This window comes from Sphaerodactylus townsendi, linkage group LG03, assembly GCF_021028975.2.
Source record: "Sphaerodactylus townsendi isolate TG3544 linkage group LG03, MPM_Stown_v2.3, whole genome shotgun sequence".
In the NCBI taxonomy this organism is placed as follows: domain Eukaryota; kingdom Metazoa; phylum Chordata; class Lepidosauria; order Squamata; family Sphaerodactylidae; genus Sphaerodactylus; species Sphaerodactylus townsendi.
Window position 1 is genome coordinate 125,407,094 of NC_059427.1, and position 24,406 is coordinate 125,431,499.

Consider the following 24,406-nt stretch of genomic DNA (forward strand, 5'->3'; position numbering starts at 1 on the left):
TGATGCTGTTTGGGGGTGGATTATCCCCCACCCTAAAACAGCATCACTTTCAATGTTTAAACCTGAGATTCTCTCTTTAAATCCATGCTGAAGGGGGTGGATTTAAAAGGAGAATTTGGGGAAATTTGGGGGATGCCTGCTGTCAGGGGTGCAATTCTTAATCTAGCAGCACGAAACTTTCAGGGTATCTTTAGGAGACTCTCCTGATGATACCACCCAGGTTTGGTGAAGTTTGGTTCAGGGGGTCCAAAGTTATGGACCCGCAAAAGTGCCTCAAAAAATCTTCTATTAGCTCCCATTGGAAACAATGGGGGATGGGGCACCTCCTTTGGGAGCCCATAGCTTTGGACCCCCTGGACCAAACCTCACCAAACCTGGGTGGTATCAGTAAGAGACTTACCTAATAATACCACCCAGGTTTGGTGAAGTTTGGTTCAGGGGGTTCAAAGTAATGGAACCTCAAAGGTGTAGCCCCATCTTCTATTAGCTCCCATTGGAAACAGTGGAGGATGGGGGCACCCCCTTTGGGAGTCTATAACTTTGGATCCTCTGAACCAAACCTCACCAAACCTGGGTTGTATCATCAGGAGAGTCTCCCAAAGCATCCCTGAAATTTTGGTGCTGCTAGTCTAAAAACTGTGCCTCTTGCAGGCCAAAAACTGAAAAACACTAAATAATACAAAAACCACAAATGGGGGGGGGGAGCTTCAGACATGTAATGGGAGGGTTGAACCCGAGAAACCACCCCCCCCCTTACCTACGTCCTTGCCGTGGTCTGGTGGATCTTGTTCCTAACGTTTTGCCTGCATCTGTGGCTGGCATCTTCAGAGGTGTATCACGAGGAAAGTCTGTTACACACTGTGTCCAGAGAGAAGGGAAAATTTAGTGGGGTATATTGTCCATGCCCCAGGGTGGGGAACCAGTCAGTAAGTGTTTGGGTGGAACTTGCTATGCAAAGGTGTGGTTGAGTGCATTCTCACTTGACACAGTGTGTAACAGACTTCCCTCTGTGAAAATGCCAGCCACAGCCAGATGCAGGTGAAACGTTAGGAACAAGATCCACCAGACCACGGCCACGTAGCCCAGAAAACACACTACAACCAGTTATAAATTAAATTTTTCTGAAAGGTTTTGAAAGTGTTCGAAATTAGTGGTGGCCTTTATTGCTGTTTTATGTTTTAGCATCCAGTGAGCTAGAATCTGTTGCACAGGACATATAAGTGATGCCCTCTTTAAACACTGGGCATTCAGTCTAATCCGCCTGTGCACAGAAATAGCTTTTTAGTATTCTGTTAATAGGTTAATCCGATTCGCCTCCTTCTTAACAAAGGACTTCTTTTACTGGGTGCACAACCAGAAACTTACATTACTCTATACTTAAGTCTGTTAACTTCTAATAAAAAAGAAATGAGTAGGGAGATGCAGTTTAAACATTCTGCATAGCAAGAACCTAATAAAACTTCCTTGGAATAGTGCAGTTCTAAGAGTAGCCCCACTTTATCAGAGACCTCAATGACATCTATAGACTTCATCAAGGATAGATAACTTTGCTGTCCCATGTGGTACACCAGTGGGACTCAGCCACAAAGTGAGTAAATTACATTTAACCTGATCATTTAGTCCTAGCACATGTTCATTAGATTGAATTGAATTATTTATTACAGTCAAAGACCAGTTCTAAAATACGTGATGTTTTTTAGGTTTCATGCTGATATATTTAAAACGTTGGCATTTTGTTTCTGCATTAATTGGCACTGCCCCATTTATCCCAACTGTGACAAGTCAAAACACATGCAAATATTTCACATAAAATCAAAATGAAATGGTATGTTTAATTTTAACCCACTCCATTCCTTGACATGTTCCACAATGGTGATATTCACTATGCTAGTTACAAAATTGCACTAATCAGAGAATCACTCGTTTGCAGAGTCTTCAGTTTAGGAAATCCCAGACAATATTTCAAAGATATCCGAATATTGAAGAAAAATAAGAATCCAACAACTTACACTGTGGCCTAAGTTTTTGTATGAAACTGTTATATCAGAAATTGATGGTCAGATGATCAGAATATGATGGTCAGATGATCAGAATATGAAAGGATGCTCTCACAATAATAAATGTGGTTAACAAGAAGTGCTTGAGCTGCAGATTCAAGAACAGCACATGCCTTCTCCAGGTAAGTATATCTCAGCATAATCTCCTTGAATAAATCTAGCTTATCCCATTTGTGCTGGGGTGGAGGGCATCAGAGGGTGGAGAACAGAAGCAAGCAGACCATCTCTTGCCACAGCTGCTGCCAAGATGCTGGTTTCTCCCATGGCAGAGAGGAACAAAAAACCTATCTTGGAGGTTCTGGCTGACTATGTAGATGAAACAAATTCAGCTTTTGGGCTGGAACTAGGATCTGGGACAGGACAACATGTAGTGCACTTTGCCAAGGCCCTTCCCAGCGTAACCTGGCAACCTTCAGAAATCAATCCAGCTTCTCAACAAAGGTACACTGGGGTGGCCTATGTTGCTAGCAAGGGTGGATGGTGGACTGTTCTCTCCCTTGTTCTCATGAGACAGAATTGTGTTAAATACAAAATCTTCGCTTTATTATTTTGTTCTGTCTCAGGGTTCAGTGTGAGTAGCAATTTCAAGGGGTTGCTTCTTTTGGTCCCAGTTTGTAGCAAAGCAGAAAGGACAATTAAGAACTGTATAAAAGTACTTGTTTTATATGGCTTGGAAAGAGCAGTTAGGCTGTTTCCTATTGTGGGATAAACAGAGTTCAACTTAGCAATGGTACATTGTTGAAGGGGTGCCTGTTGGTATAACTCCAGGGGAATGGTCATCTGTAACGTAACACAAAGAATCACTCAAATAGATTCACTTTGGGCTTCAGTACCTAGTACTGCTAAGACTGCTAAGTCTAGTTCTGCATACCGTATAGTAGATGGTGCGTATAGTGTGTCAGATTAAAATACAACCAGCAGTTTGGAATTGTGATAATAGAAACAAAGGTACATCGATTATATTGCATTGAATATCAAATAAGGAACTATAGGCAACTTTAATTTGGGGGCAGGTCATAAGGATTTTTCAGACAACCAACATAAGCACCAGCTGCATTTTTCATGTTTCTCATCCAAATTCTTGCCAAAGTAGGATGAGAAGGTTTTTTGAAAAACAGTATCACGGAGACACTTGCTAACCTGTTAGAATGTCTGATTGCATCTGAAGCCAGTGGTGATTATTTTGGGAGATTGGGAAAAGCCATTCTCCCGTTTAGTGAGAGCGTGCTAGAAAACCATGCGACTCTCACATTTGTCTACAGCATCCGTGCTTACATCCATGCCACTAAAGTGACCAATGTCCGAGAACCTCTGTCCATAGATGTGTCGCAGCCATGGAGCCAGTGGGCTGGCCTGGGGAAGGGTTGTTGTGATTTAATTGTCATCATCAATCTACTACACATGACTGACCAAGGTCTGGAGGTGAGATGGGAGAGGTGGGAAGCAACTGTGGGACCCCACCCTTTCATGGGGTTACTAATTGGGATCTTGTGGATCGCTTAGCATCAAAGGATCAGGGTAGAGCTTTCTCTGACTCCATATTTTATGTTGTAGGAAATGTTTAAAGGTGTAGGACAACTGCTGAAACCTGGAGGCATTTGCCTGGCCTACGGCGTGAGTACAGAAAAGCCTTTCTTTTAAAAACATCAGTGGTCAGTGTTGACAGAATTCCAATCTCTGCACCATACAGTAACCTAATGCTTCTGTGCAATTTATATACCAAAAACGATATGGTATAGATGCATTGTTGAAGAGGGGAACAAGTAGCAGTAACAAACTCCATTAGCAAATCATCACAGGGGCTCAATGGCCAGAATTTTGTATGCCTGAAGATTTAAAAGCTGACATTATCACTTTAAACTATTTCTTCAGCAAACACAAGGGAGGCCATTTCTACCCCACTATCTGGGAAATAGTATGTTTCAGTTCTGTTCTAAGATGTTAGATCCTGTAGTCTATTTCAGTATGTAGAAAAGTGAGAGCCAGAATGTTGTGGTGGTTAAAGTGTCGTATTAGGATCTGAAAAACCCAGGTTTGAATCCTCACACTGCCATGGAAACTTGCTGGGGGACTCTGTACCAGTTAGTGGTTCTCAACCTGGGGGTCGGGACCCCTTTGGGGGTTGAATGACCCTTTCACAGGGGTCGCCTAAGACCATCGGAAAATGGTCTTTTATATTTTATATATACCAATTTTATGGTTGGGGGTCACCATAACATGAGGAACTGTATTAAAGGGTCGCGGCATTAGGAAGGCTGAGAACCACTGAGTTACACATTCTCAGCCCTGATCCTAGCTACTATTTGGATGGGAGACCCACAAGGAATACCAGACATGTGATACAGAGGCAGGCAATGGCAAACCACCCCTGAACAGCTCTTGCCATGAAAACCCTGCAGGGCTGCCTTATGTCAGCTGTGATTTGATGGCAAAAAAGTACCTCCCATGAGTGATGGGGCTGTTCAATTTCACTTGCTCATTGCAGACGCCCACATTGCATCTGATTTCATTGCAGCAGGGGAGGGGGGTCTTGCACCCCAGAGACATTGAAGGAGCATGAAGTAAGGCAGGAAAGTTAAATTTCACTTGCAAATTCAAGAAATTGAGCTCTTTTAAAAAGTGGTTCATTTGTCCTCATCTTGATGTGCCTTGGTACTAAACCACTAGCCTAAGGCAGCCGCAGATTACTCCCATCTGCAGAAGCCAATATAGTTCTGACTGTGTTTCCACTCCACAGCCCTTTGCCATGAATGGGATCATCCTGCCCGAAAGCAATGTGCAGCTAGACAAAATGCTTCAGGCCAGGTAAGTTAAAATGGAAGGACTGGATCTCACCTCTTTAGGACCACCAAAGCCCCAGCAAGATCTGCCAAAAGGCAAGCATAAATTCCATTTGTGACATTCCACTGTTTATGCCCTCAGCATTCAACTGATAGGATAATAGCATAGGTGATAGAAAGTGGGAGTTTATGTTCAGTCTGTTCACCCCCTTCCTAGAGATAAGGCCTAGATTCAAGGAAGCTCTGCACCCCCGCAATCATGCTGTACTTTTTTCAATGGCAGGAACCCTGAGTGGGGGCTGAGAGATGTAGAGGAGCTTCGTCAACTGGCCAACACCAATGCATTATGGCTTGAACAGATGGTAAGAGGCAGACGCCAGCCCAGACTGTCACAGGGCCCAGGGCACTACAACTGAGTGCTTTGTCCTTGGGGGTCCCTGTGATGCTTGCTTTCCCCAACCTTGTCTGTACTAATCCCCTTCTACAGTTCAACAGGTTATTTTTCTTCCTCAGCATGAGATGCCGGAATACACTAAATGCCTGATTTTTCGTCGGAGGCAGCTATCCGAATGGTAGCTATTGGATAGCAGCAGCAGAAGAAAATATGATAGCAATATTTTTAAAGGTGTAAAATTAAACACTGAAATAAAAATGGATACTCCTGACATTTCTTGAGAGATAGGGTTCTGTTAAAGGGATTTGGGGAATTGCTCTCTCAGTTCCAAGTTGCTGAAGGGCTCCTTTTTCTACCCTCTAATCACACGCTAAGTACAACAGTCACATATCACAACAGCTGCTCTGCAGAATGCCACTGCAGGCAAAACTAAAACTGACTACAGAGTTCACAAAAACCACAAGACTGGGAAAGTTTTAAATACTTTACTGTCACTGATTCCATTCTGTCTACGCCAGCACTAAATATGAGAGATGAGTCTTCAAAAGCAGAGAGGGTGGGGAGGGGCTAGAAGAGAATGAAGGGAACAGAAGAGATACAGTCCTAGGGGAGGCTGTATAGAGATTGTTAAAGTATTATGAGCAACACAGAGAGTTTTGAGTTAATGGGAGTTGGGCATAGTTAGAGTAAAGGCCACTTGATTGGCATGATACAACCGTACAGGGCACTAAGGGGTGGGAAGGGGGGAGATGCAGGCTCAGACCATGCTGCAGGTTGGGCCCCATTTGTTCAGGCTTTGGAGCATGCTTAAATGCTATAGTTCCAGATGAAAGCTCTCTGGCTCTGCAGTAGTACACATAGGAGTGAGTGGCTTAAAAGCTATCGTCTGCTACCCAGCTCCAGTGAAGCTACGTAAGTCTGGGGGCCACCATCACTTCCCAGCCAAAGAGAAAGCCCAAAGGAAATGTGAACACCGCTGGCCCTAGCTCCTGCCCTACCGAAAGGCTCTTAAATAGTATTGCAGACAGGGATGGAGGGGAAATCAGAGGGGAGGAGAGGTAGCCAGTGGGAGACTACCTAACAACAGAGGCTCAGTTCTCCATTCCCATAAGGCGGAGGTGTCCAACTCTGGCACATCAGATGTTCACGGACTACAATTCCCATCAGCAATGCCAGGAGGGGGTGATGGGAATTGTAGTCCATGAACATCTGAAGTGGCAGAGTTGGACACCCCTGCCATGAGGGAATGGTGCAAGGTAACAGCCATGGTGTAGCAAGTACAGCAGTGACCAAGAGATAGTAGTGTTCAATGTCTTAGAAACCCACCCCTCCCCATTCTTTTAAGATGAGAGTTTAGTCAAAGGAAATGAGCTGAGCTTCTCCACTGCCCCCCTGTGCCTGTTGCACCTGGGCTGGAGCCTGCTGGGGAGGTGGCTGCTGCTGTGATGGTCCTCCAGGGGGTGCCATCTGCAAGGAGACAACCGCAAGGTTAGCAAATAGACCATGCTCAAGAAATGTTCCTGTTCCTGTAAGCAAAGGGTTTCCACCTGATCTCTCAGCCCTCAGAGTTGGCTGATAGGAATTATGCAGGAATTCAGAGGAACCCCCCCCCCCCCCCCCCCAATTCACATGACAGCAGTAAAATATAAATGCACAGGACTAAACGGAGCACTCGTTCCGATCGTGTTACAAATGACACGACAAAGACTTGGCATTATACCAATTACAAAGAAAATGAGGGAAACGTGGCTCTGGTGGTACGGACACATGCGCCTGGAGGAGACTTCTGTGGCAAAAATGGCCCTAAACTCTGACCCTGGAGGCCCACGTGGAAGATCAATGAAATGGTGGATGGGCAGCATTGCTGAAGACATGTGTGCTGTCAACCTTACCCCTGAAAATGCCAAAAATCGAGCTATTTGGCAAAGAAAATGTCAGTGCTAACCCCCTCAAGGGAAATACAGCCCAAGAAGAAGAACTAAATGGAGCACTGAGCCACTTCCTCATTGTCGAGACTCACCTGCTGATACATAGGCTGCTGGCCTGATAAGTAAGGCTGCTGGGGTGGCAGACTACTCAAAGCGGGATCCTGGCCAGGAAGCGTTGTCATGAGGTTCTGTCAGGAAGAGAGGGGAGTAGAAGTAGAGCTGGCATCAGTCCAAGAGCCTTCCCACTCCCAGCCACTGCAGTCAGCTTTAATACCAGGTGAGATTTCTCTGCCTCTATACAGCCATGATAAGGAACTGCCCACTAACACCTTCTGCCAGTCCCTCTCACGCCCACCCCACAGCAGAGAAAGCAGATGGCGCAGCAGTATGAAGTACTTGCTTACCTGCATGTTGTAGGGCTGGTAGCCCATGGAAACAGACTGACTGCCCATGTAACCGATTGTGCCACCAGACTGCGGAGCCTGAGTCATGGCAGGAATAGCCTGGGTCTGTGAGGGGGCAGCGGCATTCTGCAAGGTAGAGAAGACAGGGCTAGGCAAGATTGCAGAATCTCTGAGAGCGCAGCAGCTTGGCAACAAAGGAACTGCAGGCTGATTCAGCCTCTCAGGACTGTACGGACATGATTTCACTCACAGGCCAGACAATGTATCAGGACAGGACCCTTGGATGCTCACCAGCCAGCAAAGTTAACACTCTTCCCAACCCACCTTCCACAACAGCTTGTAAGTTCCTGCTCTGGGGCAGAAACGAAGCTCTGGGCAACTTGCCTGATACCCCTGGGTTGGTGTAGGCTGGTAGGAGGAATAGGCAGGATTAGTGTTGGGAACAGGCTGTCCCTGTGGAGCTGTTTGTGCACTATTAGTGCCTGCTGGGTACATGTAGGTGCTCACTACGTTGGGATCTGAAACGAGAGTACAGAGTGAGAAAAGTACAGCTTGTGGGGGGTGAAGGGGAATAGCTCAACAGTTGATCCACTACCCTGGTTTTAGGAGCTTTGGTGGAACTTGCACAGCACTTCCTCCCAGCTGTCTCACCTGTTCCTGCCACGGGCATTGCATTGTAGGGTCCAGTGTTGCCCTGGGCCGGCTGGCTCATGTACACCGTGTGCATAGGAGACCCTTCCACAGAGCCTGCTGGGCTGAAAGTGCCTGGGAAGCTTGTGGGGCCCGAAGGCTGGTAGATCACCCCGCCAGCAGCAGGCATGGCCTGGAGCTGAAAGAGACAGCAAGAAGGGTTGTTATTTTTTCATTTTATTAAGAGTTTTATCCCATCCTTTCCCCACCCACGCGGTGAAGCTCAGGGCTGCTCACATCTGAAACCTTACCAAGCGACTACAAATATAAAGCAATACAATAAAATTTATACAAGAATTTATCTAATGATGGCAACATTTAATGTAGTTAGAGGGGAGTGCCAGCCTGGCCATTTCATTTCTATTTCACCTATTGATGCAAAAGGATTCACAGTATGGCTTGGCAGAGACACATCTGGGAGTTTCCACCTTTTTTCCATCCCACCTAAACTGCAGTTGTCACTACATCAGTGCAGTTATTCCTGTAGGTATTATTGCATCAGTATAATAAGCAGGCAGGAAAAGGAGGAGGAAGAGAGGAATCTCTGGCCTCTTCACCCCCCCACACCTGAGCATAAGGCAGAGAGAAAGCAGGCATCTGCGCCCTCATCTGGATTGTTTGCTTTTGTTGCTCCAGCCGCAACTGGCGCTCCTTCTCTTGCTCCTGAAGGCGCTGGATGGCCAGCTGCCGTTGCATCTCCAGGTATTCCTGTAAGTAGTTGAAGGACACACTGTTATCAGCCATCACAGCCACCAGGCCCCCAAAGCTCTCTTAAGCTCCTCCACTTGCCAACCATTTAGAACATAGGTGTCAAACTCAGGCCCTCCAGATGTTCATGGCCTACAATTCCCAGCAGCCCCAATTGGCCCTGCTGGCATGGACTGATGGGAATCGTAGTCCATTAACACCTGGGGGACCTGAATTTGACACCTATGATTTAGAAGGAATGATAAGCCCAATCCTGAGACTAGCATGCCTCAGAACACGCGAGGCACAGGCCTCACCTGTTTCTTCTGCCGCATGATCTCCAGCTTCTGGGCTAGCTGGATCTGTCGCTGACGCTCCGCCTCTTCAGCAGCGCGGCGCAGCTTCTCTCTGTGCTCCTCCCGCAGAGCATTCAGGGCTCCTCGTGCATCCCGGATCTGAGCGAGCTTATCCTGAAGTCCCTCATAGTACACTGATGGGGAAGACTGTGGTCAGGGTTCATGACCCAGTGGTACCCACATTCCATTTAGAATTTAAGACCAAATTAGGACCCGCAGATCTGTGGCTCGTACAGGAACAGACAGGAAGGGGGCAAGGGCCAAAGGTGCCAAGCTATCTCCCAATCCCATCCAAGCTCTAAGAACAGCACTAGGTACACAATGCCTTCGGAAGCACACGTGGAAGCTGATTCTATGCGGGGAGAGGATCCCAGTGTTGCTACAACCCTCCCGCCTGTAATGGTGACAGGGGTCCTAGTGACATACAGCGACGCTCGTCCAGCTGGTTGAGCAGCTCCAGGAGCTGGGGGTGCATGCTGTTGATGGACTGAAAGAGTGAGAGCACCGCAGAGTCATTGGTGATGCTCCGGCCTCGCAGGTGGTTGCTTTTCATGCGGTTGACAAAGGTGGTGACGGCATTCTGGAGGGCCTTCAGGAACTGCTCATGGCTTTCGTCGGTTTCACCATTTTGATACTGCTGCTGTGGAGAGATAGGAGACGATCAACTGGGAGCCTCAATGCCTCGCTCAAGTGAGCCTGCAGTTGTGATATAAAACTTCTTCCAAGTGGTTTCTGCTTAGCCCAGTGGTTCTCAACCTTCCTAATGCCGTGACCCTTTAATACAGTTCCCCATGTTGTGGTGACCCCCAACCACTGGGGGTCCGTTTTACAGATGGAGAACACTGATGCAGAGTCTTAGGCGACCCCTGAGAAAGGGTCGTTCGACCCCCAAAGGGGTCCCGACCCACAGGTTGAGAACCACTGACTTAGCCAATGTCATCACTCTCTCTCTCATTGCCTTGATTTTCCAGGGGATGCATCTCCCATGAAGCGTGAAATCCCACCCCCACAAGGGCAGAACTATGAACAGGGTATGCCTAAAACTTTGGCAGCCAATTTGGGATACCATAAAACAAGAGGCATCACATTTCAAGAAAGAATCAGCCAGACCTGCTTTCTCTTTACTGAGCAAAACTCATGCATATAATAGGTGAAAAGACGGTTACTTACTTCCACCACGCTGAGTGGAGCAGGTTGAATTTCAGTGGTCTGGGCAGCTGGCTCCCCCATAGACAGTGGGGCTGAAGGGGTGGGGCTCTTGCGGACTTCCTCCTGCTTCTTTTCCCAGTAGCTGCGGTTCAGGTAACGAGCCAACTGTCAGGAAATACCAGGAAAGAGAAGAAGAAGAAGAAGAATAGAAGGAAGAGTTTGGATTTATATCCCCCCTTTCTCTCCTGCAGGAGACTCAAAGGGGCTTACAATCTCCTTGACCTTCCCCCCTCACAACAAACAACCTGTGAGGTGGGTGGGGCTGAGAGAGCTCTGAGAAGCTGTGACTAGCCCAAGGTCACCCAGCTGGCATGTGTGGGAGTGCACAGGCTAAACTGAATTCCCCAGATAAGCCTCCACAACCCAAGTGGCAGAGCTGGGAATTGAACCCGGTTCCTCCAGATCAGAGTGCACCTGCTCTTAGCCACTACACCACTGCTGCTCCTGAGATGTCAGTGCCTTTCTAAGACCAGCTCTAAACTGGTTTAGGGGTGGGATCTTACCTCCGGGTCAATGTCCTCAGCCAGAGGAGCAGAGGAGTTCTGAAATGAGACACATTGAATTCACTGCAATTGCAAAACTCAAGGCCCCTCCCCGCCAAGCCTCATTAGGAGCTTCAGCAGAGACACAGTGGCAACTGGAGAGAGAATACTTCTTTCTCCCAAGCCTGAAGGCATGGCATGGAAAGGCTGAGTGGCAAAGGGAGCTGCCTGTGGGATGAAATCAACGGGAACACACACCCTCATCCCCTCTTAGGTGTCAAACTCGCAGCCCTCCAGATGTTATGGACTACAGTTCCCATCATCCCCTGCCAGAATCCCCTGCCAACTTCCATGAGCGATGGGAGAACTGTTTGAACCACACCAGGGAGTTTGCTGATCTGTACGGATATATATACGTTTTAGCAAGTGCAAGAAGTATTCCCTTCTTGCTAAATCTCTCCAACTAGGTGGGCACTTACCACAGGTGAAGAATAAAGGGTGCTGACTGGAGGGGCAGATGAAGTGATGGGTACTGGCTCAGTCTTGGGGTATGTGGAATAGGTCGTTTTCTGCCTCTAAAGGGGAAAGCAAAAGAGAGTAAAGGGGTGAATTTTGATTCCCCAGCCTGCCACAGCTAGACAGGAATGTGGGAGGAGTGGCTGTGGGCAACAGCATTAAGCCAAGCCTCGTTACAGCTGCAGCTACTCTCCATGGTTGCGCATCTCATTACGATGCAAGTGGCAGGCAGGTTTGCAATGAGAGCGGAAATGAGGCTCACCCTGGTTTCATATGGCCTTTATTATTTTCAATTAGGCAAAAACCAGCATTTCAATTATTTGAATGCAATTATGATTTATGAAATTTCTTTAAACCACATTTCCTGGAATCAGTTTCTGGAACAGTTACAAGCAACGGATCCTAGTTTACAGAATCTCACACAATACCCAGCCCCAGAAATGTTCTAAGCAGCCAAAAAGATCCCTGAGCATTCATGCCATGGAGCTCCCACCCCACCCCCCCCGCCCTATTCTCCCAACACAAACCATCCTTTCCTTCTCCTCTGCTTCTGACTGGGACAGCGCAATGGCCAGCTGGAGCTCCTCCTCCTCCTGCAGGGCTGTTTCATCACGCTTTGGGGGCATCTGTGGGCAGACCAAGCAGTAATCAATGTAAACTAGGAAGAGGAGCTGACTGGTCAAATCAAAGAACCCCATATCTATTTGACATAGCCAAGAGTTTACCTGAGATTGCTGAGAAAGAGGGCTGGTCAAGTACTCAGGGGGGAGCTCCGTGGTGCCAGTTCCTTTCCCTTCTCCTTTTCTACATGGAGAGAGAGAGACAGAGAGGAATCAAGGTTGTGACCAGAGCTCAGCCGCTGGCTTTCTAATCCCACCATGGTGGGTGGGGTGGTGAAACAGAAAAGCTCATCAGCTCCTAAACTGTGGCCCTTGGTGATTTGTTATACGCCAAGCATTCTGAGGGAGGCTGGGCTAGACCAGGGGTCGGCAATCTGTGGCTCTCCAGATGTTCATGGACTACAAATCCCATCAGCCCCTGCCAGCATGGCCAATTGGATGCCCCTGGGCTAGACAATTAAGACATAAGTACAAAAGACGAATGTCAACATGTCACCTTTACTGTAGGTCTCCGACCAAGATCTCCCTGTATGAGTTAGTCCCAATACTCACTTGTTGAGATGCTCATAGCAGGGCTCGCACACCCGCACCTCCTTCTCTATGCCAAACTTGGGAATGGTAGAGTACTTGGAGGAGCACTTTCCACAAAAGATCTGCCCACATGCCCGGCAGTGATGCTGTGGAGACAGCAGAAAAGTCGAAGTGGCAGAAGTTCATACTGGAGAAGCACCAGCTTATGGATCCTGTACCCTCTCGCTGCAGCAACAGGGCCTTTGCCACGTCATCACAGCAAAGGGTGCCCAGGATTGGGACAGGGAGCTACCCACCTTGCGAGTCACCACTCCAAACTGGACTCGGCAACGGTGACACTCCTCTGCATCCACCCAGTCTGGAGCCTGCCATGCAGAAACAGGAGTGATTATGGTAACAAAACCATTACAGACCATAGCTTTGGGCAGGTCATAGAGATGGAGGAGCTGCATATATTAGCTCAATAGTGTTAAAGGGGCAGTTAAAAACAACATAATATGATGTGTCAGTGTTTCCTACACTGGTTATTTCCGATCTGGAATTTTGTCCCAGAAGTTGTAGGCACTGAAGAAGGGAGTAGGCTATTCTGCTATGTGTCAATAAATAATGACTGCAAGAGTAGGATAACCCATGGGAGCTGTAAAGTAATTGATGATAGAGAAGGAATGGAGTTAAGAAGGAAACGAATAGTTCTCTTGTGATCCACTTCACAATCCCAATGTGGCAGATGTGATATAATACTGCTGTCTGCCTTTGACTATGCATCCCAGCCGGGGGTGGTGGTGGTGGTGGTGGTGGTGGTGGTGGTGGTAAAACTGGAACACTTGCATCTCTCACAGAAATATGGTATCAGAAACAGTACTGACAGATCATAATTACTACTAGAAAAATTCAAGTAATTTCCTTTTACAGGATCCCCTCCCCCCTCCAAACACTCACCCTTTCTGCTGCAAACATTGCATCACTCTCCTTGAATTCTGGGAAAACGTGACCTGCAAGATTAACATTATTATTCTGAACTGCACCCACTATAGCCTGGGCACTTGTGCAATCTATCAGGTCAATTGTGCAAGTTTATCCCCAGCTCTCTTTCTACTATCAAATAAATGTAAACTATGAACCTTCCCAAACTCTTGCTTTTCTAACCAAATTTAGTGTGACATCACATTATACTAGCAAGAGGTGAGGCTTAACCTAGAGAGTCCTCTAGAATACAATCTTATGGGACATTTGACCCACAATGTAATATACAATGGTGTAAGGTTGCAAATGGTTTCTTTCTAATCAAATGGCAGCCATTGTTCCATTGAAGCTTATTCTTTAGCAAGTAAATAAGCACAGTCCTGTGAAACAAAAGACAGCAAAATTACATGCACTCCCAGTATTCTGTCTACCACACTACTCATCATGCTTAGAAAACAACATAATATGATGTGTCAGTGTTTCCCACACTGGTTATTAAGGGACTGACTGCTAACCTGCAAGCTCAGCAGCAGGCCCAAGAAATGAGGCTGTTACCACAACTACTAAAATACGGTACCTGTACTATGTCATTAAGAAGAAGAGTTTGGATTTATATCCCCCCTTTCTCTCCTGTAAGGAGACTCAAAGGGGCTTACAATCTCCTTGCCGTTACCGCCACCTCCACAACAAACACCCTGTGAGGTGGGTGGAGCTGACAGAGCTCCAAAGAACTGTGACTAGCCCAAGGTCACCCAGCTGGCATGTGTTGGAGAGCACAAGCTAATCTGGTTCACCAGATAAGCCTCCACAGCTCAAGTGGCAGAGCGGGGAATCAAATCCAGTTCTCCAGATTAGAGTGCACATACTCTTAACCACTACACCACCCTGGCTCTCTAAGTTGCAACCATGATTGTTGTACTCTGTGATGACTACTAATCTGTATTATTTATTATGCCAATAAAAGGGCTTGATTTGATTTGAACTACTAGAATATGCAGTAACTAAGACTACCAACCGACAACTCCATGGAATAAAAGCTCTTCTGGTTCTTTCTCGTAATCCCTATCTGGACATCTGCAGCCTGTTATGTGCCCCACCCACATAATAGAAGAACTTCCATCATTCCTTACCTTCCACCTTCATGATCTGATAGGTGTCCTGCACCACCTTGTACTTGGGCTCATTGCGAAAGGCATGAGCCCAAGCTTGGATCAGGTAGAGAATTTTATTACGAACATTGGCCTCAACTTGTCTCTGTAGAAATGGGAACAATCAGGATCAGTAGTGGCGTACCTAGGCAAACTGGAGCCCTGGGCAAAACCTGAGTTTGATCCCCACCCCACCCCACCCCGGGCGGCCACCCTCTCCTACCGTGACCAAACAATGATTTTTTTCCACCAGGTCGTTTCAAAGTCACCATCACATCATAGAACATGCCCCAACTCACAAATCTGAACACAGCAATGGGCCATGCCACACAGCAGAAATATTTTTTTGAAAACATTTTCAAAATGCTTTCGAAATGTTTTATTACTGCTATGAAAACATTTTATGGTGTTGTATCCAGTCCCCCCCAATTGGGGGAAACAGCATCACTTTCAATGTTATTTAAACTGGGGACCCCAGATTCTCCCTTTAAGGTGGATTTAAAGGGAGAATCTGGGCTCCCTAGTTTAAACAAGCGATGCTGGAATCCACCCCCAAACAACATCATTTTCAATGGTGTTTAAACTAGAGAGCCCAGATTCTCCTTTTAAATCCGCCTTAAAGAGAGAATCTGGGGTCCCCAGTTTAAACAACATTGAAAGTGATGCTGTTTGGGGGTGAATTATCCCCACACTGAAACAGCATCACTTTCTATGTTTAAACTGGAGACCTCAGATTCTCCCTTTAAATCCATGCCGAAGGTGGTGGATTTAATAATAATAATAACAACCTTTATTAGGCATTGAGAGAATAAAAGAAAGAAAGAAAACAAGCATTGGCAGGAAGGGGTTGGATTTAAAAGGAGAATCTGGGTAAATTTAGGGGATGCCTGCTGTCAGGGGTGCAATTATTAAGGTAGCAGCACCAAAATTTCAGAGTATCTTCGTGAGACCCTACTGATGATACCACCCAGGTTTGGTGAAGTTTGGTTCAGGGGGTTCAAAGTTATGGGCCCTCAAAGGTTTATTACTGCTATGAAAACATTTTATGGTGTTGTATCCAGTCCCCCCAATTGGGGGAAACAGCATCACTGGGGACCCCAGATTCTCCCTTTAAGGTGGATTTAAAGGGAGAATCTGGGCTCCCTATTAGCTCCCATCTCCTATTAGCTCCCATTGGAAACAATGGGGGATGGGGGCACTCCCATTGGGAGTCCATAACTTTGGACTCCCTAAACCAAACCTCACCAAACCTGGGTGATATGATCAGGAGAGTCTCCTGAAAAATCCCCGAAATTTTGGTGCTGCTAGTCTAAAAACCATGTCCCCTGCAGGCCAAAAACGGAAAAAACACTGAAAATTAAAAAATCCCACAAACGAACCTGCATTTTTGGTGCCTCCCACAAGGGGGCGCCCTGGGCAACTGCCCACTTTGCCCAATGGGAGGATTGCCTCTGAGGATCGGGCATTAGGCCCTTGAAGGAACAAAATAAACTACAGCCTTCAAGATAACCACATACGCAATGACTATTTCTCCCATTCCACATTGATGTTCAAGGCTGTTCTTTTATTTTTCTAACACCTCTCCTGATACCCTTCAAAGAAAAAATAGCCAAAACGTTACTACCTTTAGCAATTCCTTCAGCTCCTCCATAGTCTGTTTGTTAGCAACTTCATCATGGACCGTTTGACCACAGTTCTTTACCACAGATTCCATAACCTGCAAGGAAAATAGGATATGCTGAGTCTCTGACTCAAGGAATTTATTATGAAGAATAGCAGAAGCATAAGGCTGAGTTCTTCTTTAAGTGTGCTGGCTGCACTTGTTACAAGAATAGGGGAGGGTCAATTTTCCCAGATGCCAAGGGGGAGTAACTATAACCAATACAGAAAATATTCCCCTCAGGTTACCTCTAGTGCATACAGAGCCACGTGAGGATTCTTATCATTGACCTTCTTCTTTATTGCGCCCACAGCGTATTTCGCCCTAAACAATAAAAAGGAAACAAAACACCAGCTTAGCCTAAAGTGAGACTACAATGAAAGCCAGTTATTTGCAAACTAGGCCAGAGTCCCTACACCTGTGAAGAGAACCTCAAAATGCACAACACATGCAAACTTTGTGAAGGAAGCCAAGTGCTATAAATTAAGTTCTTAGACCTGCCTCTTGGCTAAAATAGTCAGACTAGTCCAGACTAGTCCAAATTATTACTCAGCATATTCTGCACATATGGGTATTGTATATAAATGCAGGAAATGCTTGGGTATTAAAGAAAAAATATGATCTATTATCCTACAAAGTGTTTCTAGCTTTAAGAGCTGTGGAAAATTCTTGGACTGAAATCTCTTTGTTAACAGCTTGTGACTAGTTTCTAAAGAAAAGCTCTCCAATTCCATATATCCAACACCAACTATCTAGAAGGGTAGATTAGCGTTTAGTGTTAACAGTTTTTTCTGTCAATGCTGGTGTTCCCTGGAATTCAAAAGAGTAATAAACTGACATACTTACTTAAATGATATTGCTTTAACAGCCCACTGGCCACAAAAAGCATCATACAAATATATTCCCCAAAAGAAATTAACCTCTTTTATATTTAATTCCCACCCACAAAAATCTAGCTACTAATAGCATAATCCTAGTATCTCAGTCAGATATAGAAACTGTTAGACTTTGCAAAAAAGGATAAAATTTATAAAATAAAAACTGCCTGAAATATCTCTACCTCAAATTTTCCCAGTGACTACAAGTTAACAAAATGTGCACCATAGCCTTGATAATGCCATCTCCACATTCATACCTTCTATCTGAATGGGGGATATTTGTGTAACGTCCTTCGGTAACCTTAGATGGGAAGGCCCCTCTGTATTGAGAAACTATCAAATTGAAAGCATAATGTGGAATAGTGTTGGAGGATTTAGGCCTTGGGTAGCTACTGAGCAAATCTGTTGCACTCTCTCCCAAGTACTGCTAAAATCAACAGCTGACTTCCAGTGGAATTATGTTTCACTCTGATTGAGGTTCCAAGTGCTCTCAGATTACACAGTTTACAGGGACTATTTTGCCAGCTGTAGAACAAGTTGTCTTAGTTCTTGCCTTCCCAGATATTGGGGACCTTCAATATAACAGGTGAACTTGAAGGGTCTGGATTTTAGACCCACTAATTCTGAAAAAGTCCAGAATCGGCAGTGTGAGTGAGCTGTCAAGCTCGTGGAAATAGTCCTCCCCCCTTTCTGTTTTTATCCTTGTTAGTCTTTCTTTCTTTTTCTTTCTTATCTCTTCCCTTTTAAAATCTTTTTTATTTTTCAACAATAAGAGATGTCACCACTAACTTCATTTCATTCATCTCAAACACCTTATTTGAATCGAAGTCAAGCAGCTGCACCCTGCTTGCAATAACCTTTTTTTCCCAGAGGATGATGGCTGATCTTTAACAATGAGACTTATAAGCCCCTCACTGGACAGAAGCGTTTTACGAGATATCAGGAAGGCTCTTGCCAAGCGTGGGCTTCCAAAGATTTCTGACCTAATTCCACTCTAAGAGCTATTCCAGAAATAGAGTTTGGCATACCCATAACAGAGAACAGGAATTATGTTAACGATTGACCAATGGCTTCTGCATCCATCATGACTCATGACTTTGGAGAACCACCTTGATCTTAAATGCTTTAATTGCTCTCAGTATAATATATCTACCCCTATGTGTTAAAGTGTTGCTAACCATATTCACTTTGTGCTTAATATTATTCAAATGCAAATAAACTGGTATGAGTAGCAATACTCTCTTGGCCCGCTAACCTTATCTTTTTGAAGAGTTAAACTTGCAGCTGCTCAAAACATACCTTCAGAAAATAGATGGATAGTCTCATAGAGCACCACTATAATATAATGACTGCAGAAGCAGATTGAGGACAAGACAAGTCAAATCCTTACTTCATGGATAATCTTAAGCTCCTCTCATACAGAGTGAAAGATTAAAATGAGATGACACCTTCCTAACTTTCTGCCTTTCATCCAGCATACAACAAAAGGTTGGCATAGACTACAGGACTTACTGGGTGTCACCCTGACGAATCATGTCACAGATCTGCAGGATGGACTCCCAGTCTGTCTCCAGGAGAAGCTGACTGGTGGCTTTATCTGCAAGACATACAAATAATCATTGGAACTTCTGGAGATGATCAAGTGGTAAAAGTATCTTTGCTACGAAGAGCTCAAGGCAGCTATGACTAAACCAGTTTACATTTGCCTACAGTTCTCCACAGTGACTATTAAGATAGTTATTCAACCCATTTGTTAGGTGATCAGCTGTCTGTATGAGTCTCCCAAGCTTTAGCAATTCAGCAGCTATTTCTCCCCCAAAAAGCACTCTGGCAATCCTATTACCCTGTTTCCCCAAAAAGAAGACATCCCCTGAAAATAAGACATAATAGAGGTTTTGCTGAAGTGCTAAATATAAAGCATTCCCCGACAGTAAGATGTAGCAAAGTTTTTGTTTGGAAGCATGCCCGTCGAACAGAACACCAGAGAATGCAGCTGTGGAGCGGAAAAATAAGACATCCCCTGAAAATAAGACATAGCGCATCTTTGGGAGCAAAAATTAATATAAGACACTGTCTTATTTTCAGGGAAACACGGTATCTCTCCATTATTCAACAATCATCTATATCCTCAAGACTTCCAGAGAATATGACACTTCAACTGGTTTGAGCTTCTACTAGCTCCCAGCTACACTTTACTGAAAGAGACAAGCTGGAAACAGTGCAGACAGGGTCTAGCACTTGCCTCCCCAGAAGCCCTGGAGACCTTCAATTTGACAGGTGGACTAGTTTGGATTCATTTTTAATCTACTAGTCTTGGTAACATCAAGGATTGGAAAGTAAAAGCTTGTTTTTGGGAAAAGAAGCAGCCTCTTCATCTCTCTTACTCCCTGTCATCATCAGTCTATTACTTTTCTCTTCTCTTAATGGATCTGCAACAAGCTTTCTAAAATACTGAAGGATAACCAGTCAAGAATGTAATTCCAAATATTGCTTTCTTTTTCCCCTTTCTTTTCCTGTATTATGTTCTTTTTTGATAAAAAAATAAAATTTTATTCAAAAAACACAAATTATTTACATCCTCAAGTGGCTCCATGCCCAAGCCACTCATAAAGCCCTCTGGGGATAGGGCAGGATATAAATTTAATAAATAAAGCCTTTGGTTTAACTTTGTTTTCTTCACCCATAGCTAGAATAAATGCTTATTACTGGCGACTGCATTTGTGTATATTCACCTGTATATCCTACCCTCTCTTTTCTTCCTCAAGTAACTCCCTCATTGGGGAAACATGGATTATACATTCTTTGGAACACTTTATTTTTGCTCATATTACTCTAAAGCAGCAAGAAAACAAAAGTATTAGACTGAAGAAGAGAGGGGAGTATCACCATTCATATATTCTAATAGTGAAGTTGGTCAAATTAGGTGGAGTAGCTAATACCTCAGAGGACAGGGTTAGAATTCAAAATGAGCTGGACAGATTAGAGAGCTGGGCCAAAACTAATTTCAACAGAGATGAATGTAAGATACTACACTAAGGCAGAAAAAATGAAATGCACAGATATAGGATATGTGACACCTGGCTAGACAACAGTACATGTGAAAAGGATGTGGGAGTATTAGTAGACCACAAATTGATCATGGGTCAGCAGTGTGATGTGGCAGCCAAGAAAGCCAATTTAATTCTGGGCTGCATCCAGAGGAGTATAGTGTCTATATCAAAGGATGTAATAGTACCACCCTATTTTGCATTGGTCAGACCTCACCTGGAATACTGTGTCCAGTTCTGGGCACGACAATTCAAAAAGGATATTGACAAACTGGAATGGGTCCAGAGGAGGTTGATCAAAATGGTAAAAGATCTGGAATCCATGCCCTACATGGAAATACTTAAGGAGCTGGGTATATTTAGTCTGGAGAAGAGAAGGTTAAAGGGTGACATGATAGCCAGGTTTAAATATTTGAAAGGATGTCACATTGAAGAGGGAGCTTGTCTTCTGTTGCTCCAGAGGACAAGGAGTAATGGATTCCAGGTGCAGGAAAAGAGATTCCACCTAAACATTAGAAAGAACTTCCTGACAGCAAGGGCTTTTCGACAGTGGAATACACTGCCTCCGAGTGTTGTGGAGTTTCTGTCTTTGGAAGTTTTTAAACAGAAGCTGGATAGCCATCTGTCAGGAGAGCTTTGATTGTGTATTCCTGAATGGAAGGGGGTTGGACTTGATGTCCTTTGTAGTTTCTTCCAACTCTAAGATGCTATGAGGATTCTTAAATCCAGAAACTGGACCCATAAACAAACAAGTTAGATCTTTTTAAAAACCTGAAAAACACCATAAGTTTGAAAGTTCTAAAATCTTTTTTTAAAAACCCAACTATGGGAGAGTTTAAAAAACCCAAAATGATAAAAAGGGGCAGCTGTGGCTTTAAAAAATGAAAGCCTTCAGTGGCGGCCGCTAGGAAACCAAAGCATTCTAGGCTTGGTTTTTGTCAGTAAATGGCAGGAGGTTGGGCAGGGTCTTTTCCAGCACTGTTTTAGCCTTTGAGGGTGGACTTACTGAGACCAGGCCTGGAAGCAATCAATGGGTGACTTGATACCACCAGATCTGCATGGCTCACCCAGGCCTGGCTGCTTGCTATTGTTCAAAACCAGCCACACTATTGAAAGCCAGTGTGGTATAACTGTTAAAGATTCAGAGTAGGGTCTGCAAAACCCAGGTTCAAATCACCAGTCTGCAAAAGCAGCTCATCAAATTATGTTCAGCCAGTTATACACTTTCAACTTAACCTACCTTCACAGGTTGCTGTGAGGAAAAAAAGGAGATGAAAATTATGTAAGATGCTTTGGTTCCTACTGTAGAGAAAGGCAAGGTATCAATGAAGTAAATAAATAATGAATGTAGCTTAAGAGAGGCTGGTGAATGGCTGAGAAGAAAATGACACAAGGAAAGGGAAGATGATATAAGGATAGCCAAGAGAAGGGGGAAAGAAAATGGGGGGGGGGGGGTACAGAGCAAAATGATGTCCCCATCCTTCTGCACAAGTCTTTGCGGGTTCCCTACTATGCAAATGGGTTTGGCTCAGCAGCCAGCACCACATAACTGGGCCAGAGTTTTCCTAGGTAGAGGCTGCTGGGAAGAAGCTGAAGAAAGAGACATAAAGGTAGATTGGCTGTTGTATGCGAAGGAGAGAAGGAAGCAGAAAAAGAGGAGAGGTTGTGAGGGCATTTAAGGAAAAGTAAAGAAGAATTAATGGAAGAAGGGGAAATGAGATGACCCTCTGTTGCGAATTCCCACTTCTATATTCTAATAGCAAAATCAGCCAGGACTTAAATCCAGAAACTGGCCCTGTAAACAGACAAGACAGATCTTTCTATTAACCTGAACAATGCCCCAGGTTTGCAGAAAAACCTAAAATCTAAAAAAAACCCAAAGGACAAAAAACAAACACTGGAGAGGGTTAAAATACCCCAAATGATCAAATGAGCAACTTTAAAAAACAAATGCCCTCAGTCACTGCTGTTAGGCAAACACAACAGGCTTACATTCTGTCAGTAAAAGCAGAGGAGGAGACAGGGATCTTTTTGCCTTTGAGTGAGGACTCATTGAAGCCAGGCCCAGAAGGAACTATTTAGCGACTTGATAGCACATGACTTGCATGACTCATCTAAGTTTGGCTGCTTGCTAATGTTTGACAGCAGCCACCCCACAATAGCCAGTGTGGTGGCACTGGTTAGTTTCAGATGAGGATCCTGAATCCCAGTTCTGCCCTGGAAGCTCACTTGGTGACCTTTGGACAATTACACATTCTCAGCCTAACTGACCTCACAGGCAGGGTCAAGACTGACTGACAATTAAGAGCACATGGACACCTCCTGTGGACCGGCCAGCCCTCAGACAGAAGGCTCATCCAGTACCTAGAAGCCTGACCCATCCAAGTCCCAATCAAGGTGGTATCTTGCCAGCCTAAGAGGCAGGGCAGACAAAGCACCACTCAGCCAGTTGCTTAGGCAAGCCACCTCTCCCTCCCTCCATTCCTGTTTTGGGTGGGAGGGCCAGACAGACTGCCTCTTCCTCTTGATCTCCTCTGGGATGGGGTCAGTTGGGAGAAGGACCCTGTCCCACGGTTTTTCACTCCCACTCTGGCCCTGTTCATAGGATTGCTCTAAAACGGAAATGGAGAGAATGAAGTAAGATGTTTTGAGTCCCCACTGTGATGAAAGATAAACTATAAACTAAGCAAATAAATAATAAATATAGCTGAGGATGGAGTAGATAAAAAGTGGGTGAAAAGCAGAGAAGCTTGAGGATGTGGAAGTTGCAAAGTGGCAGGATATAGTGTGTGGAAGATGAGCCCAGAGAAAACAGATGCACTTCCCAAGTCCTTGCACTGTACAACTGGGCTCACCCTGGTAATGGGTTCCAGGGTTATAGAAAGGCAGAAAACTGAAGATGGGGAGAAGATAAAGCTAGGTTGGTTGGTGGATGAAAGGATCAAAAGCAGGAAAGAGGGAGATATTATAAAGGTTTTCAAAGAAGGGAAAGAACAAATAGCGTGGGAGAGAGAAATTAATTCCCACAAGCTCTTGTGAGTTCCCGCTTGATGATACTGTTATGCATATAACAATAATAAAGCCAACTATCTTACTTCCACCCATTCAGTCTCACTTTCAGGAAATAAAGCTGTCTACACTCCACAGCAGCTCACTGATTTTCTATATTCTATTATTATTTATTAATAACATTTGCTTTAATGCACTGTCACACCTTCTCTTGACTCAGTCCTGGTTTCAGTACCTATTCTGTGACTTCCTGGTTGTTAGTCACTTGGCAGAGCTCGAATGACAGTACAGTTAACAAAGCTTTAAAAGCTCACGTATACTGGCCAATAAATAGATCCCCCCCCCCCCTTAACTTCCTCAAATTAAGTCAGTAAAGTCTAACAGATTTCCCATGCACAATTAAAGAAATAACCGCCCTGATTCAGAGATGTGCCTTCATTCAATAGTGAGCTAACAGTGGGATTTAAACAAGAGTACGTCTGTCAAAAATGGCTAATTTAGAAGGAAGGCAGGGGAACAGTTGGCATGTTGAATCCATTCATAATGCCAGGTAAGATCAGCGAAGATCACAACTGTTATGTTCAGCATTATTCCGGTTAGAGAAGTGGAGGGAAAAGAAAGGACAGCAGCAGATTTCAAAGACACCACTGGTTTGCAGAGATAAGAACCTGGCGAAAAACAGAAGCTGACGCACATACAGGGAGTGGATCTTTTCCACGCAGTAACTATCCCCAGTAAATGAAGGATCGGTCGGGGGAGGTGGCAATGAGATCTCCACCACTTTTCTCCCCGACAAGGGAATTAGAATAAAGGTCACAGGTTAAGGGGCGGGTCAGGAGGGGCTACACCCGGGGCTCGCTCGTTCGCTCAGTCCCTCTCATCCAGTACCTAGAAGCCGCTCGAAAGTTCCTCCGCCTCGCCCCATCGTGCTCCTCTTCTCAAAACCTGACTGGACCGACCGCAGAGGAATGTTTCGCCTTGGACCCGTTTCCGCAGCCTAGGCCCTTCTTCCGGCTTCCGCTCAGCAGTGAGGCGGGACTTCCTGTG

At 45.1% G+C, this 24,406-nt stretch overlaps 2 protein-coding genes across 5 annotated transcripts; one reads left to right on the forward strand and one right to left on the reverse strand.

Annotated features, from left to right (window-relative positions):
* The first annotated feature begins 1,944 nt into the window (after positions 1–1,944).
* Positions 1,945–5,489, forward strand: LOC125429960 (methyltransferase-like 26 B). Its single transcript, XM_048491587.1, has 6 exons — positions 1,945–2,498; positions 3,320–3,479; positions 3,612–3,671; positions 4,795–4,862; positions 5,121–5,199; positions 5,351–5,489. The coding sequence occupies exons 1-6, from the start codon at positions 2,305–2,307 to the stop codon at positions 5,411–5,413; spliced, it is 624 nt and encodes a 207-aa protein (XP_048347544.1). The 5' UTR covers positions 1,945–2,304; the 3' UTR covers positions 5,414–5,489.
* Positions 5,490–5,701: 212 nt separating this feature from the next.
* Positions 5,702–24,383, reverse strand: HGS (hepatocyte growth factor-regulated tyrosine kinase substrate). Of its 4 annotated transcripts, none has more exons than XM_048491583.1 (21): positions 24,248–24,383; positions 18,816–18,900; positions 16,674–16,749; positions 16,390–16,482; positions 14,748–14,871; positions 13,594–13,646; positions 12,951–13,019; positions 12,676–12,800; positions 12,229–12,307; positions 12,040–12,129; positions 11,467–11,562; positions 11,009–11,047; positions 10,467–10,610; positions 9,723–9,936; positions 9,258–9,430; positions 8,821–8,961; positions 8,215–8,392; positions 7,948–8,081; positions 7,564–7,689; positions 7,252–7,347; positions 5,702–6,698 (listed from the first exon to the last, which is right to left on the reverse strand). In XM_048491583.1, the coding sequence occupies exons 1-21, from the start codon at positions 24,282–24,284 to the stop codon at positions 6,585–6,587; spliced, it is 2,286 nt and encodes a 761-aa protein (XP_048347540.1). In that variant the 5' UTR covers positions 24,285–24,383; the 3' UTR covers positions 5,702–6,584. The 4 variants fall into 4 exon arrangements, with proteins under 4 accessions (XP_048347540.1, XP_048347539.1, XP_048347538.1 ...); XM_048491582.1 differs by having other exon boundaries at positions 9,723–9,933; positions 12,031–12,129; XM_048491581.1 differs by having other exon boundaries at positions 12,031–12,129.
* Between the last annotated feature and the right edge of the window lie 23 nt (positions 24,384–24,406).